The sequence below is a fragment of the Sinocyclocheilus grahami genome, unplaced genomic scaffold (assembly GCF_001515645.1).
Source record: "Sinocyclocheilus grahami isolate Dianchi unplaced genomic scaffold, SAMN03320097.WGS_v1.1 scaffold1513.1, whole genome shotgun sequence".
Taxonomy (NCBI): Eukaryota; Metazoa; Chordata; class Actinopteri; order Cypriniformes; family Cyprinidae; genus Sinocyclocheilus; species Sinocyclocheilus grahami.
In genome coordinates, this window is record NW_015506692.1 from 151,062 (window position 1) to 169,029 (window position 17,968).

Genomic DNA, 17,968 nt, shown 5'->3' on the forward strand with positions numbered 1-17,968 from the left:
TTTCTAATGACGTGATCAAACCAACTGTACAAAATATGAGCCAGTTCAGAGTGCAAAAGTGGCACAGGTGACTGAATGATGATACGAGCAATAGATGGAAACAATCTGAGAAGGAGAGAAGGAAGTATAAGAAGTGGAGGATGAGGAGAGTAAGAGTAAGGTTTAGAGAGTGTTATCAAGGCTGGATCTATCAGACCAGAGGGCTTTTTTCTCTTTGTCTAGCAAAAAAGACTACATTACTTGTGATGGGGACAAAGTCCTCAGGCCGGACTCAAGCACAAAGACATGATGCTGAGACAGAATGAATCTCTCATTGACCCTGATTTTATGATTGCACAACTTGTATTTGTACAGTATTTGAGTATAACTGTATTCATTTAGAGTTTTATTTGACCTTTTTGGCCTTTGCAGTTGATCTGCAGTATTTTTGCAGTATCCAAGTGCGGAATGTATACAAACATTCAGTACTTTTCAATATTCAGCACAATACTATTCTTGCAGTACATACAGTAGGCCTATACAAAATATTCACTTTGCAATTACTATACGTTTTTACAGAATTGCAAAATTGTTTACTCAATACAATATACTTTTTTTCTGTAATGTTCTGGATGCTGTGTTCTCCATTTTTCTCTGTAGTGTCTAATGAATACTCTTTTTATTTTATTGACTCGTGTGTGTGATGAGAGCACCGTTTGATTTTGAGTGCAAGTGAAATGGTTTTGCAGTGATTGTTTGATTTTGATGGAAGAATCAGAGGTTTCGTGAATTTAGTTTGAGTATTTGGATTTGTGTTTAAGGTTTTGAGAAAATGAGTGATGGTTTCAAGAAATGTGTTTTAGCAATTCAGAAAAACTGTAGGATTATAACTGTTATTATTTTTTTCTTCTTTGTATTTAGTGTTGGTGTATGGGAATAAACATGTAAATATATGTAGTAATTTGTAAATTTATTAATATTGATTGTATCAAGATTGTAATTAAGATGGTACAATTATGAAACCAATTTTGATGATTATCAATGAGCAGTGCAGTAGGGGTAGGATTAAATAAGATTATGCTTCTTCCTACTCCTTTTCAGACATGTACAATCCCAATTCCAAAAAAGTTGGGACACTGTACAAATTGTGAGTAAAAAAGGAATGGAATAATTTACAAATCTCATAAACTTTATTTTATTCACAATAGAATATAGATAACATATCAAATGTTGAAAGTGAGACATTTTGAAATGTCATGCCAAATATTGGCTCATTTTGGATTTCATGAGAGCTACACATTCCAAAAAAGTTGGGACAGGTAGCAATAAGAGGCCGGAAAAGTTAAATGTACATATAAGGAACAGCTGCAGGACCAATTTGCAACTTATTAGGTCAATTGGCAACATAATTGGGTATAAAAAGAGCCTCTCAGAGTAGCAGTGTCTCTCAGAAGTCAAGATGGGCAGAGGATCACCAATTCCCCCAATGCTGCAGCAAATAAAGTTTTATTCTGTTTTATTTTATTTATGTTTTTGATTATGTGTGTATGTGTATTTACATATATATGTGTGTATGTACTGTATGTGTATATATATTACTGTATTAGTTCTACATGTTCGAAATAAACTTTTTCATTAATTCAGAAAGATTTATATATATTTGTTATTAAAACGTAAAGTGTTGGGCATTTTATTGGTGAGTCAAGCATATGTATTTTGTGAAACGTGGAACTGCTTTTTATCACTTAATTGCAGTAAAAGCACCACAATTATTACATTGTGTCATCTGTTACATAGTCTAGTACACTGAAAATCAAAATGTGTAAATGGAGCTCTATAAAAACTTTTTTTACATCACTATGTTGTAAGTGTGTGCCACCAGGTAATCAAACGTTCTACACACTTAAGGTCTTGGCCCAAACTAAGGAAATACGTTCGTACGTGTAAGTAGACAAGTGGTCAAGTGCAAACACTGCAAATGTCTGTATTGGGACTAGTCTATCTGGAATCTGGAATCTGCATTCCGCGATGGTCACCGTACAACAGCGCACACACAAGGTGAATGTTGAGACAGAAGAGTCCACTAGATAGTACTGTGCATGTGTTTAACTCATCCATCCGTGCTCATCTGTGATTGAGTGATTCTTTGAAAGCTGCTTGAACATAGCTGTGCACGAGAGTGTAGGAAAATGAATGCTTTAGCCTTTTAATCTCTCTGGATTAAACCCAAAGAGTATGTTGGGTCCAAGAGAGCCTTAGAAAGTTTACAAATATAAAGTGGATTTAATGGACCCAGAATTCAAATGATTAACAGCGGTTAATAAGTAAAATAATAATATAGTGCTTAGTTGCGTGTTGGGATTCCTCTTAGGCTTCGGTGGGGGAACTTTCCTGCAGTCCTCAATGCAGCCTTGTGTTCCTGAGTAAGTAGAAACGCATGAAGAAAGATATATGATTTAGCATACTACCATAGTAGCAGGGAGTTTGGGTCGCTGTACACAGGACAATATAATAACTTTAAATTATTCAGATACCATGTGGTCCTCCTGCTCCAACTCTATCACCATCTATATCACCAACTCCATATACATACACATTAATATATTTTATACAACATGCAATAAAAAAAGTTGCAGTTTACTGAAATACACACATAGGGAAACACACACACACACACACACACACACACACTAACTCTAATGTTCCAACTAAACGCTGAGAATAAAAATGATAAAATTTCCTGATTTCTGTGCTGAGAAAAGATCATCTTTTATCATATCAAAGAACATTTGGTCTTAAATGCTTTGTCGGTTTGTAAAGAGAGTGAAACTGCATTGCAGCCTGATTAAAGTCATTTTTCATGTTCTCTCAGTGAGTCAGAGAATCCCTTTGCGTATACCTAAAAAAACGGATTAAATATTTGTTAATTCTGTGAAAGTGTAGTCTGGTGGATCTTGAGATCTGTTTCAACACCTCTGAACATGCCCCTCCTCCTGCTCTCTCTGCCTTTCCCCTCCCTATGAGCAGATCTGTTTACTCTCGCCCTCTCTCCTCCAGGGGAACTAAATCTAGGTCAGTCACTCCTCCTGAATGAATTCTGTGCTAGCTGGTCCCTCCCCCCACACCCCTCAACCTCTCGTTCAACATGCAACTGTCCTCTGGATGAGTAACATTCCCCACTCTTTGGTGCTCATTGGCTAAAGCGCTGTTGAGCTGGCTGCTAGCCCATTCCTTATTGGTTGTTGCCACACTCTGTCTTCCTGTCACCTCGCTGATGATTGGTTGAAGCTGATGTCTGATGTCTGGATTGGTGGAGCAGCAGGAGGTCTCTGTTTCTGTGGGTTGGTTGCCGTGGCTTTGAGGAAGATCTGTGTGCCCACTGTGATCCCTTCAAATTCTGACAAAAAGCATCTGTCACGGCACACTTCAGAACTTGAAAAAGATAAATTGACTTAATACTTTTGTAGCCTACAGCTAAATAAAAGATAAAAGAGAGCCATCACTGCATATACATAAACTGATAAGGCTTGTTGAGATCTGCATGAGGATGCCCCCGGAACACTGTTGATGCTTATGGCTTGCCTTTTTTTGCAGGGATGAAAACCTGCAAAATTACAATTACAAATTATAAGTAAGCAGCTTCAACCACTACACAATATCTTCCCAAATGATGGGAGATACATTTAGGGTCAACTGCATAAATGCCTTGGCATGTGTAAAAATGTGCCCCATAGTTTGTCCTGATCTGGAAGACATCACATGCTATGGTCTTGTTTGTGCTCAGTCCAGATAAGGCTTCACATGACTTGGACATAAAAAATTATGGCATTGTCCACATTGTTGTGTGTTTGCTTTTACATTAAACAATAGCCACACTCTAAAAAACTCTGGGTTATTTTATATAACAACCCAGCACGGACTTACTTTAACTCAGCTGTTAGGTTACAGTCAGAGCGTGGGCTTTTCATCCTCTTCAGGAGACAGCGGTTCTCAGCATTGCAGATTTGGTGGACTTCTTCAGTGAAATTAATATTTGTATACGTTTTATTTCATCTATAAAATCTTTACTGTGCTGTAAATGATTGTATTTTATGCAACTCAACATACAAGGACGAGATGTCAGGCACCTAAATGTGTCGTTTCGCATGATGGAAACGCTTTGCCTTGCATAACATAAACTGATTTTATTCCTTATAATACTGATTCTAATTAATTTGGATGTTAAAATATGTTCTCAAAACTCTGTACTGTTTGTTTATGGGCAGGTTATAGAGTCAGTCATGGCATCTTTCAGCTACGAGTAAAATGCGAGATGGCAGTCTGAGGTTCGCAGTTACCCCACAAAACAGCTGCACATCACTGGATTTCAGATTTCAGCGACACACCGTATGAGAATTATTTCGGCACTATTTCGGTTGAAAAGGATAACAGAGAACTGTTTAATACACTTGAATTAAAATGTTACTTTTAAATATTTTATTTTTGTTAAACGAGTTTAAATGTATGCAATATTGAAAACTATGCTCTAATTATCCTGTCTTGTATACATACTGTCTTATATTTTTGTCCACGAGTGTTTTCACTTATTAATAAATGCTCACATTTTGATTATTACTGTTGCCTCTAGTAATTCTGTGTCTGATTTATAATGTCTTGGCATGTGTAAAAACGTGCCCCAAATTTTGTCCTAATCTGAAAGACATCACATGCTATAGTCATGTTTGTGCTCATTCCAGATACGGCTTCACATGACTTGGTCATTCAAAATTATGGAATTGTTCACATTGTTGTGTGTGTTTGCTTTTACATGAAAAAATAGGATTCAATTTAACCAATTATTTAACATCAGCTAGTATAAACCACAGAAAGAGTTGATCTCAACATTTTGTGCAGCATGAATTGTGAAGGTGAAGCTTGGATTAAACAACCATAGAATCTTACCGTCACACCTCTCTGAGTCATTGCCTTTACTCCCGGTGGGACTGAGGTCCACAGCTTCAGAGGAGATGCTAAGCTTGGTGCTGGGGTCCCTCCGGGGTTTGGGCGGGGGCTGCTTACGGGATGTGGGGCTGCCCTCCTCTTCCCCTCCTTCCACAGAGTGCAGGGACTGAGAGCGAACAGTGAAACCTGGGTTGCAGGGGGGCTGGTGCTGGTGAGGAGACATGTGTTCCACAGGGGCCGGCATGCTCATGGAGCCCATTCGCAGGTGCTTACCCTCGGTGTTCAGCTCTTCCCCCCTGATAAGAGACCAGAAATAAAACCATTCATGAATGGATTTGAAAGTAAATAGCAGCATTGTGTGATATATTAAAGCAATAGCTCACTATTTATTTGGGGATTAGAATATTTTTATTTTTAGATCACTCAAATATATAACTATAGAATAGTATGTAATAATAGCAGTATGAAATTACATACTCTGTTTTATAGTTAACCAATTCCTAAAATGAAATATTGAATGCTAAATTTATTTACACCACATGACGACACAGAAGAACACTTGGAATGAATGAAAAAAACCCCCCAAAAAAACAAACAAACAAACAAAATGTTTTGGATCATTTGAATATCTCATAAATTATTGGATATTACAGTGCACACTACAGTACAGTTCTCTAAACAAAGAATTTTTCAGCCTGTTGATTTCAAACCCAGTTTGAAAACCCTTGTACAAAATCATAATATACAGTGCTGCTATGCAAATCATTCTGGGCTTATATATGTCTGTGCTTGCAATTAGCAGCACTCTGATGAGATCTGTGATTTAAGTTACTCATCTGAATAAATGGCTAATTTGGAGCTATTGATTTTTATGTTTGGCACCCCATCAGACTTAATGACACAGTAAAAGGCTGCAGGAATATATTTTTATCACACACAATTTATTTTTTATTTGTTTTAATTTATTATTATTATTTTTTTTTTTTAATTCAAGCTTAAATAACATGAAGCTTATTTTCCAGGGTTTGATGCAATGATGACAGGGATACAATTTTACAAAAATATGACGTTCTATGGACTACACTGGAAAATATCCTTGAACTTTAGTCTCTTATGAACTGTTAAAACCACACTTGCCATTTTTTCATTACTATATCTATGTTTCTATTGCACACTGTAGTCATAATCTATTTTGGCTCTTTTGATGTGCTAGATCAAAGGTTCCTGTTAACGTCTCTATCTCTCTGTCTTTCCTTCTTTCTCCCCTAAAGATTTCTGTTCCACAAACGAGAATGACTGCACTAGCCATTAGTTGTTTGAGTTAAAGATGCAATTGCTGTTTGTGTTGCCAAAGTTCAAGGTGCGTTCATTTATTACCTGTGCATATGTTTGTGTAACTTGATAACTCCTGCACACACAGCTGCTAAACAGCAGGAGTCTTGAGAGAAGGGTTCATTGGTCAGGGGCTTAATTTGCCTAGCAACAGAGTACCCACAGAAACCAAACACAAAATCTGCTGCTGCTCTGTGTAACCAGTCTCCTCACACACTCGCGGATAGACAAAACCATCTAAACACACCCACCCACGTGACGGATCAGGCATTAAGCTCTCATTAGGAAGAGGAACGGTGATGTTGGAGCAGCTGTCAGCACTGCATGTGCCTGTTCCTACTTGGCGCAGACACGTTTCCTACTGTTAAATGTAACTGACACTATGCTTCTCCTTAGCAGAGCATTCAGTGTAGTGTTACACAATCTTTTTGAAATTCTGAATAAAGCAACCATAAAACAAGAATTGTAATTATGCTGCAAATGTTTTTATTATTTATTTATTTTCTTTCATTTTAAAATGACATATTCAGAAAACCTGATTAAAAACATTATAGTCATTATTTTGGCAATTCCGTTTGCTGAAAGAAATTACATCGCCTTTAAATATGGCCAATTAAACAGACTGTATCAGACAGGTCTTTTATTTATTACATTGCCCTTGCCCAGTAAAAGTGTTTATGTCATTACTTCCAATATATTAGAAGCTGCTGGACAGCATTCTTACAACCTTTTCAAAATATTGAAAAACAAAGAAAAGTAATTCTTTATATTAAAATGTCATACACAGAACATCTAATTCTTGGAGGGCCGGAGCCCTGCAGAGTTTAGATTCAACCCTAATTAAACACACCTGATCCAACTAATTACCGTATTGACCCAAATATAAGACGATGTTTTTTCTTGGAAATACATCTGAAAAAACGCAGTCGTCTTATATTCAGGGTCTAGACTTTGACATGTCAATAATACACCCACAACAATAGGTGGCGCCAAAATTATTTTGGCAATTCCGTTTGCTGAAAGAAATTACATCGCCTTTAAATATGGCCAATTAAACAGACTGTATCAGACAGGTCTTTTATTTATTACATTGCCCTTGCCCTTGCCCAGTAAAAGTGTTTATGTCATTACTTCCAATATATTAGAAGCTGCTGGACAGCATTCTTACAACCTTTTCAAAATATTGAAAAACAAAGAAAAGTAATTCTTTATATTAAAATGTCATACACAGAACATCTAATTCTTGGAGGGCCGGAGCCCTGCAGAGTTTAGATTCAACCCTAATTAAACACACCTGATCCAACTAATTACCGTATTGACCCAAATATAAGACGATGTTTTTTCTTGGAAATACATCTGAAAAAACGCAGTCGTCTTATATTCAGGGTCTAGACTTTGACATGTCAATAATACCCCCACAACAATAGGTGGCGCCAAATACGCATAAAACGAGTGTGCCATGACATACGTAATGTAATGCGTGTTGTAAAGATCGCGAGTAAAAACAAAAGAAAAAGAAAACCTTACAGCTGCATGAGTCGTGACTGTCACATTAGCCTGATGGGACCAAACTCCCTTTGTGATTTTAAAACGTAAGACAGTACCCAGATTTGAAGACTACAGTAAGATTTAACTTCTACTGTTAATAAGATTTTGGTAGGCTACTATTAGATGGATAGCCTAAATGTCCTAATTCAGATGGGCTACCTGTTTTTGTTTTTTTAATGGTATATCAAAAAGTGTATATTTTTTTAAATGTGATTGTTGGTACATTTTACCAGTTTTCACCATACTTTCAAAACAAAAATTAAAATAGGAAAAATATGCAATATGAAAATAATTGAAGACAAAATGTGTTTTACTGAGAAAAAACAAGATTTGGCTTTTAAAAAGCCTTTTTCCAAAAGGTACATCTGGAAAAGGGGGGGTCGTTTTATAAACAGGGTCGTCTTATATTCGGGCCAATACGGTAAGTTCTTCAGGCTTATTTGAAAACTAAAGTATGTGTGTTGGAACGAAACTCTGCCCTCCAGGAATTGAGTTTGACACCACTGATCTTAAACATTAAACAATTTTTCAGTCCTGTATATCATATAAACTTCATTATTTCCTTTTATTTCTGTCCATGCTCTTCAGTGTTTACAGCATAGTTGCTGTAAGCAAATGAGCATGTGAGGCTGTGTATGGACAACGTTTCTGTGCACTCCCAGAGACAGTGAACGCTCCAACAGAACAGCAGAGAATAAAAGAAGACCCGCCTCACTCAGAGCAATGTGCATGTGCAAGCAACCTGATTGGTCGGTGACTGCTCCAGCTGTCACCAGGCAGAACACAACTCCTGCTAGCACACTCTTCACACGTAATCTCTTTCTACCAGATTTTCTCTCTCTATTCCCATCAGTTCCTGTAAAAATGGGTCGTCTCATTGACCCACTTATATGCCTCATGAAAAATCCAGCTATTCCTTTTTTCTAGCCCTCATCCTCCAGCCACTGAGTATGAATATTTTATATCAGCAACAGCTGATAGGCAGACCAGAAGTAGACCAATATCAGAGAATAAATACTCTTCTGTACCCTTTAACTTGTGGTAATATTTTGGTGAAAGCTCTTCAGCTTCAAGTAGCTGCAACACTGAAGTGTCTTATGTAAATCAGGGTCTCACTGAAGACTGTTTAATCAAACACTGCTATCTGCTATCTTGTGTATAGTGCTGATGGGAAATCAACTGCAGCTCATATAGGAGATTTTGACTGGGAGCAGACATAAACAGATATAGTTAGCATTATGAAGATTCAGTGATCAATTTGTCAAAAGATGTTAAGATGACCTAAAAAGTGAATGGTAATGTGGGACACCTAAGCTTTAATGGGTACATTTCTTGCTAAATCAAAAACAATTAAAATATTTTGCCATGATCATATTTGTTTGGATGACAACCACAATAAATTGTTCTAATTCACCACAAATTTATTTATTATAAACAGTATTTTTCTGGTTTGTAAAGTATTAAAAAGTCTTTACCAAACTTATCTTGTTATCATTAGGTTCTATGTTGCTTTAAAGCTTAAATCATTAAAAGCTAAACAAAAGTGAATGCTGTGCATGTTTTACCATGTATGTTATGCCTCCCAGTAACTGGTGTATTAAGATTAGCCAGCATTCCTGGTAAGCACAAACTTATATCATGTCAAAGTTGAAATAAATGTTTTTTTTAAGTAGTTGAGGCCTGAGCCATATGCATGAAAGAGGTCTCTGAGAGCATTTAGCTTTTATTGCACTTAGAAGACTGTTGCAAATGTGATCAATACAGTCTATGCCAACGGGTCAGGGGCAGCACTCAACAGTAGATAGCCCACTGACACAATTACAGCTGCATTTATGTTAGCAAGGCCACTGTTGTAAAAAGTGTCAAAATCCATCTGAAGCCTGTGCTCATGACTACAATCACTTTTCTATGACTGAAATTACATTAAGATGAAAAACTAATGACTAGTATGAAACAGATACAAATGTTGTGCAACATTATTCAAAATTATCTTTGGGCGTGTGTCTTGCACATAACCTTTCAAGTCACAAGGATGAAAGAGATTATGAACATGTCCAAACTCCAAGTATGTAAAAATTAAAAAAATTCATCAACATCCACATGTAGAAGGGGACATGTTCTTTTCTGTTATTGCCAGAGGGATTCGGTGTGAGGGAGCATCATGGGTAACAATATTATGGTTTGTTTCTTTTTGTGGCTGTCATTTACATACATTTAGTTAAGAGTGTGTGAAAATGAGTGAATGCTCATAATGTTTTATGTCAGCTTGAGTGAGCATCCCTATATCCACAGTCTTAAATGAGGGTGTTTGCAATATGTGCAATTTATTATTTTATTTTATTTTTTATTTATGCATTGCTAACATATTTTCCTTCTTACCTTTTAATGGCTTCTTCCTGTTTTTGCTTCTTGTCGATTTTCCCCTGAAACTTAATCCAGTTTTTCTCATTCCACTCGTGGGTGATGTTCTGTGAGACCAATCTGTTATATGCTCTTAGTCCATAGTCTTCAACATACTGCAGAAATTTTAGTGAATCCTCCTCTTTTGAGCTAATCATTGCTTACAGGTATTCCAACAGGGTATTCTGCAAATAAAAACAGTTCAAATAATAATTGTGATCATTTGAATTCTTGAAATTATTGTTATTAATATCATATTGCTTATGATAGCTAGATAGATATACAGACGGACAGACGGACGGATGGATGGATGGATAGATAGATATGCTTAGAACTGCTGATTTCATATGCAGTGCTATTTTAATGGGTTATTGTGTAAACAAGGATTCTGGGTCAATGAGATTCTCCCATCGTCAGCAAACACAGAGAGATGGTTAAGCCTCAGGAGCACACATACAAAGAAATTGTTTGAATAATCTGTAGCATTGTTAACAGCCTTGTTCTCGTAAAAACAGGCCAATGTATTTATCAGGCTGGATTATGAAGCATACAGTGAACGAACTGTGTGTTAGCGGAGTAATGGGCTGTATTTAGTGAGACACAACATGTTGTGTGACTATTTATTGAGCTTGATTAACCATATTTTCTACAGGATGTGTTTGTGTGTGGTGTGCGAAGTTCACATAAAATCATATTGATGCAGAAACGCAGAGTGTGGAATGTATAGTCTATCGCAATGTACATCTGCAGAGGTCTAGGAGGAGGAGAGGGGACAGCACTCTGTGTTATGTAGGTCAGTGTTTTCAGAGTACAAGAATATGGACATGCTTGTTTATGTGTAAGGGGCAGTATTTATGTGTGAGGAGGGAGGTTGGTGGGGGGAAAGGGGATTTAAAGCAGCCAAATGGGCAATGCACTTCAAGCTCAGAGACCCACCACTGTTGTCCAGCATCCTCTGCATCATCTACAGTTGACCTTTGAGAATCTTGTTTTCAGAGCAGATCTTCAGTTGTGTTCAGTTCATATTCACTTTCTTCTTATTGCATTTGAACCTGTTCAATGTCACATGACCTTGCTGTGTTTGCCAGTAGGACCTTTGCAGAAGTTGCAAGTTTGCGTTTGCTCATTGGAAAAAATATTTCCTCATTTTTGTCTTGTTTAACATAATTCAGTGAGGTTTATGCTTACAGGTATTTTTGATGGAATCTGAGAGCTGTCTGATCCTGCATAGACAGCAATACAACTGAAATGTTCCTAAGTCCAGAGACGTAGCAAGGAGATCAAATAAAATAATAATAAACTAATTGTTGAATAAAGTCATTTTTTTCTTCTTTTGTTCACAAAAAGTATTCTCGTAGCTTCGTAAAATTATGGTTGAACCCTTGATGTCACATGGATTATTTTACATATCTCCTTGCTACGTTTCTGGACTTGGGAACATTTCAGATGTATTGCTGTCTATGCAGGGTCAGACAGCGCTCAGATTCCATCAAAAATATCTTAATTTGTGTTCTGAAGATGAACAAAGGTCTTACGGGTTTGAAATGACATGAGGGTGAGTAATTAATGACAGAATTTCCATTTTTGGGTGAACTAACCCTTTAAGGATATTTGCACTTTTTGTGCATCTGTGCGTGATGCTATTATACAGCACACTTTTGGTGACTTGTGAAATGGCTTGTTTCTAAGCATCAGATACACTCATTAATCCTGTAATTTCTCTATCCTCTCCCATTTAAACTGTTTCCTTGGTAGATTCTCTAGCATGTTCTGCTAACATCTCATCTTATCCTCCCTATTTATTTGACAGTATTTGCAACAATCGGCCCTATGAGGAGAGATTACCCTATTTTCCAAACTGAACACAATACATGTTTCTAGGTAACAGCTAGACAGATGGAGACACCATCTTCAAAGAAAAGTGTCCATGCCAGGGCTAAATATTAAGTCTGTATGTGTGTGTGAGAATGCAGCTGTAGTTTCAAATCAAAAGAGAAAGTTTATCCAGAAAATTACATCTGAAATCATAAGTTTCAAGAAAAGGACAAGAGCTCAGTTGAGTTTTGTACTTACAGAGGAACTAGGTCCCTGCAGGCTACAATGCCACCCATTTCAGATAGTTCCATTTCAGGTAGTCTTCCCAAAAGCACCTGGGACTTATATCCTGAGATTCCAACTCCAGTCCAACAGGAAAGTTTCAAGCCATTTCAAAGTCAAGCTCCGGTCCATAAACTAGAATTTCCAAGCTTCAGGTGCAAAAAGCAGGAGGCTGTAGCCGTGACAGTAGTTGTCTGCAGCTCCTTGTAGCTGAAGAACCTTCAGCCCTCTGGGTATGCACGTAAATCTAGCCTAAAAGATGCTCTCCTCTTCATCTGTACATGCTACACCTGCTAGAGTGCAACAACATTTTGAGAATAACCTGAGAAAAACATCCTTTCTAATTCCCACCAACATGCACTTTTAAAAGTCTTACTACAGCCCAAAGCAAAAAGCTCCTCGAGTCTTCCAAGATGAACCACACAGGCTCAGGAGAAGAACTTTTGAAATGAATCCTTGTTTTTTGTTTAAGGACACACTTGAGCAAGGGTTGTGCTGGGCACCTCACAGCAGTGCTGGTTTTCGGATGTACGGCTCCTCTCTGCGTAGATGCCACAGCAGATTAACTCGGGCTGCACAACACAAAGAACACGCCTCCACCCTCCTCCTCTCTCCCCCTCACATGCACTCGCTCACACCGTTTCCAGCTATCAGTACCAAGGACAGCTCCTCTGCAGCCCTGCTATTGTTGGTGGGCTGTAGTAAAAGGGGCAGGAAAATATATATTAGTCATGGCACAGTGGGCGGGGTGGGTGCCCAGGGTGTGACCTCATTAGACTGTACAACTGTAAGCACCACTCCCAGTGTCCTCAACCAGTAAACAACACAGTGAAAAAGCCAAGCCTTCAAAAGCCTTAAATTAAAAAATCACATTATGAAGTAAACTAGTTTGTTTATGCATTCATATTTATATTTCTTTTTTATTTTAAAAGCAGAAATAACTAACAATTTAGCTTTCTCTGAATCTTTCAGTCAAAAACCCCCCAAAAATAAATCACTACACACACACAAAACAGTTTGGTATGTTTGAGATTTGTTCATATGATTTTATATGTTTCATATGATTCATCATATGATTTTTCATATGATGCAATTAATGCAGGGGCTTATTCAAATGGATTATTACTGTCGACACAAAGGAATGAAAAGCAGTGATCTGTTGTTATGCTCAAGACCCCCCCCATCTCCCCCTCGCTCACTTTCCACCTCCCTACCTCCCACAGTCTCTGTGTCTGTGATTGATCTAGCACGAAACTATGTCAGAGGCATGTAAAAGCATCTGTGTACTTACTTTCATACCAAGCAAACTACAAAACATTACAGAGATCACAGGCTCTTTGTTGAGAGGAGGTGCCTTCCCGTGGATCAGGGACTGTAATTAGCCAGCTTGATCTCTCAACATTCACACTGTGTTAAGGTCAAAACAGTTTGGCCAGGGTTCTTCAATTAGTTTTCACAGAGGGCCGAATTCTGCCAACATTACCAAGCCAAGGGCCACCGACCACAATGTTAAGACCATGCTTGCTCTTATTTTATATATATATATATATATATTATATAATTGTTATTATAGTGGCATAGCGAGTCAGCCCCGGGCCCATATGCAAAAAATTTGTACGGGTCCCCCCAAACGTTATGGGCTCCAACTCGGTTAACGTAACTTAGGCCCTATTGTTGATTTTTCTTAAGCAAATAACGTTACGTGAATCGTGACTATTCACAAGCTGTTTTATTTACGATATAGGCTAATGCTTGGAAATTATGTTTACATTTTCAAGTCCATTAATTTTTTGTAGCATGCAAGCCACTCAATAATCACAGCTTTGTGCTTTGTTAGTACAAAGTCTTAGCCTTCTGTAAATTTTATGATAAAATACAAACAATAAACCTCTTTTTACGCTCTTTAATTTGTAGTGAGATAATTTGCTTCAGTTCTAGCTGCATATGAATCAATGCTATTTTCCTCTTTAATATTTCCAGCACGAAATAAAGATGAATATGTGAATGCATTTGAAAAAAATCTGAACAATTTAATACAAACGAATGTCTCATGAATCGATCAATAATAGTTAAAAAAAAAAGTCAAAAGAGTGACGGATGCCACAGACTTTTTTTTGTTTTTGTTTTTGGAGGAGTAGGCCTATAGATGGAATTTTCACATTAACTTCATGCAATATAACGATTTTATTATCATAATTTTTACTTTATTCTTAAAATATTATGACGTTAATCTTATTTATTTAATTATTTTTCAACGTGGCACAAAAATGCTGCCGTATAGGCTACTGAATGCAAACACAATTTTGGCAGAGCGACCCAAAAAATAAATAAAAATCTTACAAAAAAATAAAAAAATAGTGAGGGGATATTTGAATTATTTGTTAATAAACTAATGTTTTCTGAGTAAATGTTGCAAAAATGAATTTGACGAACCTGACTCGCCATCTCCTCATTGGACGCGCCTTTAGAGAGAAGTACATCTTTACGGATTACGTAATGAAAGAGTTTTTGTTTTCGATTTGAATTATTTCGTTTTAAAATAGTAATTTAAAGCATTCTCTAGATATATTTATCTTGTCGGTGAAGCGTTCCTGCTCAAGAACAAGAGGACAGAAAGTGCATCCTGTTTGTTTTTCTTACTTTACAAAAGCACAAGGTTTTGTTGATATTGTGAGTGCACACAAATACAAGTAGACCCTTTGCAGTTCCGAATGATGTATACTCTTGCCATTATGAGAAAAAATGACAGCGTATTTTTAAGCTTTCACTGTTATTAAAAAAAAAAATGCATGCTGGTGCCTCCATGTCCTGCAAAGCACAAACGATTGGATATGCGCCTAACAGCGCTCATTTATCTAGGTTAAATGTTTAACTTAATACTGTGAAATGCATGAAGTGTTTTATGTCTGTTTATTTTTTTGGCAAGTCATGTTGGTTTAAGAATGCTCAATTGATTAAACATAATGCTCAACTCACTGTCTGCCGCTACCGCTTGGTTGTTCCTTTAAAAAACAAAAACTTGAATTTAACAAACATAAAATGTTCCAAACATATTTCTAAATTAACTTAATAAAGAAACAAAAAGAAATATGACCACTTTGCCATTAAAAACCAAAACTGAACTATTTTAATATCTGTGTAATGGGGAAGAGAGAGAGAAAAAAGTCACGGTATCCAGTCGGACTCGAAGAATGTCGGAGAATGCTCATAAGCTTTTGGACAAGGGCCAGGCCCATGGAGGGCTCTATTCGTTCCCTCGTTTCAATTAAAAGTTCCCTCCAGCTCGGTGGACCCCCGAACTGCCAAGGCCCATATGAGTAGTCCCTATGATTCACACAGTGTCAGTTTGATTGATGGCTTTGACCTTTTGACCTTTCCCCTCCCCCGCGAGGCTAACCTACGTCGCGACCACCCACGTAGTGACCACCCGCATTGCGACCACCCACGTTGTGTTGACCTCTGACCCGTTAGATATCCAGATGTGACCTATGACCTCCGGGGGAAGAAATATGATGTTTGTACAGATGTTTGACCATGTCCGAGGATGACAAAACCATAAATGAAGTCCTGAGGAATGTTTTTGTAGATTTTAATGGTCAGTTCCCACATCTGGGGGGTTTCCCCATCTGGGGTCCGTGTGTCTGGTTGCATTCCAAGGCAGGGCATTTTTGCTCTCTCTCTTTCTCTATGGGAGATGTGAGAAAGATATTGGTTTAAAGGTCAATAAAAGAATAAGTAGACAATTCTAACAGATTCTCTCTCTCTCACCCTCTCACACACACACACACACACACACACACTGTAATGTATAATGAAATTGAAAATAAAACAATAAATAAAGAAATAAAATTTCTCTTATATTTTTCCGTGGGACAAAGTCTTCCTCCTAGCACAGGTATGACGATTCTTCAAATGAGAGGTTTCCCAAAAACCCCTCTCTCTCTCTCTCTCTCTCTCTTTCTCTCTCTCTGTCTCTCTCTCACACACGTGCACATTCAATCATCCCGAGTCTTATTCTCTTCTTTTAAATGGAAATATATGAATTATGTGATCACACATGATATAAAACAAAGCAAAACATTTACACTACTTTTAGTCGTCACTAAAAATATAAAAACGTCATACATTTTACCAGGATCGGGAAAAAATATATATTTTAACAGTCCAAACGATAAGGCTTATCGGGATCCCCTGACATGTCCGGACATGGCATCGTCATGTTTTATGAAGGCATTCCATAGGCACAATTCAATTCACATTAATTTTTATAACTTTTTCACAAAACAAATTGTAGCAATGCAGTTTCACAGAAAAAATTAAGTTTCTACATTATATTTAGAACCTTTAATATTCATATTTACATTATATTCATGCTTTTTATACAGTATCATCACCTAAACCTACCATCACAGTAAACATTCTAAATTTTTAGATGTTCATAAACATCATGTGGTATAATTTATAATTTTTATAATGTTATTATTTTTTTACTGTACACCTAAATTCTGCATGTGCTTACATTTTTAATTAAATATTGTTTTTAAGCGATCTGAATTATGACGACTCAAGAAATTTCATTATAAACCACATTTACCTATGTTATATCAGTGTAATACTCATGGCATTATACAAATTTGTGTTCTGATAAATCACATAAACAAGCACACATACATAAAATTACAAACTAAAGAGAGACTTATCTCTATTTTAAAGAATATGAAAATAAATAATTATATATGACAGCATGTTTTACTACCATGCTACTAAAGCAAATCATTCATCATGCAATTTCCAAAAGTATTCAACGTTTTATTTATTTATTGAACTTATAAAATGTTTAAGTAGGAAAAGCTCCTCTGTCTCTTGTTCTAACCCTCACCCTCACCGTCTCTCTCTCTCTCTCACAGACACACACACACACTCTCTCTCTCTTTCTCTCTCTCTGTCTCTCTCTCACACACGTGCACATTCAATCATCCCGAGTCTTATTCTCTTCTTTTAAATGGAAATATATGAATTATGTGATCACACATGATATAAAACAAAGCAAAACATTTACACTACTTTTAGTCGTCACTAAAAATATAAAAACGTCATACATTTTACCAGGATCGGGAAAAAATATATATTTTAACAGTCCAAACGATAAGGCTTATCGGGATCCCCTGACATGTCCGGACATGGCATCGTCATGTTTTATGAAGGCATTCCATAGGCACAATTCAATTCACATTAATTTTTATAACTTTTTCACAAAACAAATTGTAGCAATGCAGTTTCACAGAAAAAATTAAGTTTCTACATTATATTTAGAACCTTTAATATTCATATTTACATTATATTCATGCTTTTTATACAGTATCATCACCTAAACCTACCATCACAGTAAACATTCTAAATTTTTAGATGTTCATAAACATCATGTGGTATAATTTATAATTTTTATAATGTTATTATTTTTTTACTGTACACCTAAATTCTGCATGTGCTTACATTTTTAATTAAATATTGTTTTTAAGCGATCTGAATTATGACGACTCAAGAAATTTCATTATAAACCACATTTACCTATGTTATATCAGTGTAATACTCATGGCATTATACAAATTTGTGTTCTGATAAATCACATAAACAAGCACACATACATAAAATTACAAACTAAAGAGAGACT

At 36.6% G+C, this 17,968-nt stretch overlaps 1 protein-coding gene across 1 annotated transcript in view; it reads right to left on the reverse strand.

Moving 5' to 3' along the window:
• Positions 1–12,900, reverse strand: part of nyap2b (neuronal tyrosine-phosphorylated phosphoinositide-3-kinase adaptor 2b) — a 29,502-nt gene extending 16,602 nt beyond the window's left edge. The window contains exons 1-4 of the mRNA XM_016257139.1: positions 12,274–12,900; positions 10,180–10,385; positions 4,921–5,216; positions 2,324–2,398 (exon numbers count right to left, since the gene is read on the reverse strand). Coding sequence (XP_016112625.1) covers positions 2,324–2,398; positions 4,921–5,216; positions 10,180–10,358 — 550 coding nt within the window. The 5' untranslated portion in view covers positions 10,359–10,385; positions 12,274–12,900. The remainder of the gene's footprint in view (positions 1–2,323; positions 2,399–4,920; positions 5,217–10,179; positions 10,386–12,273) is intronic.
• Positions 12,901–17,968: the final 5,068 nt, after the last annotated feature.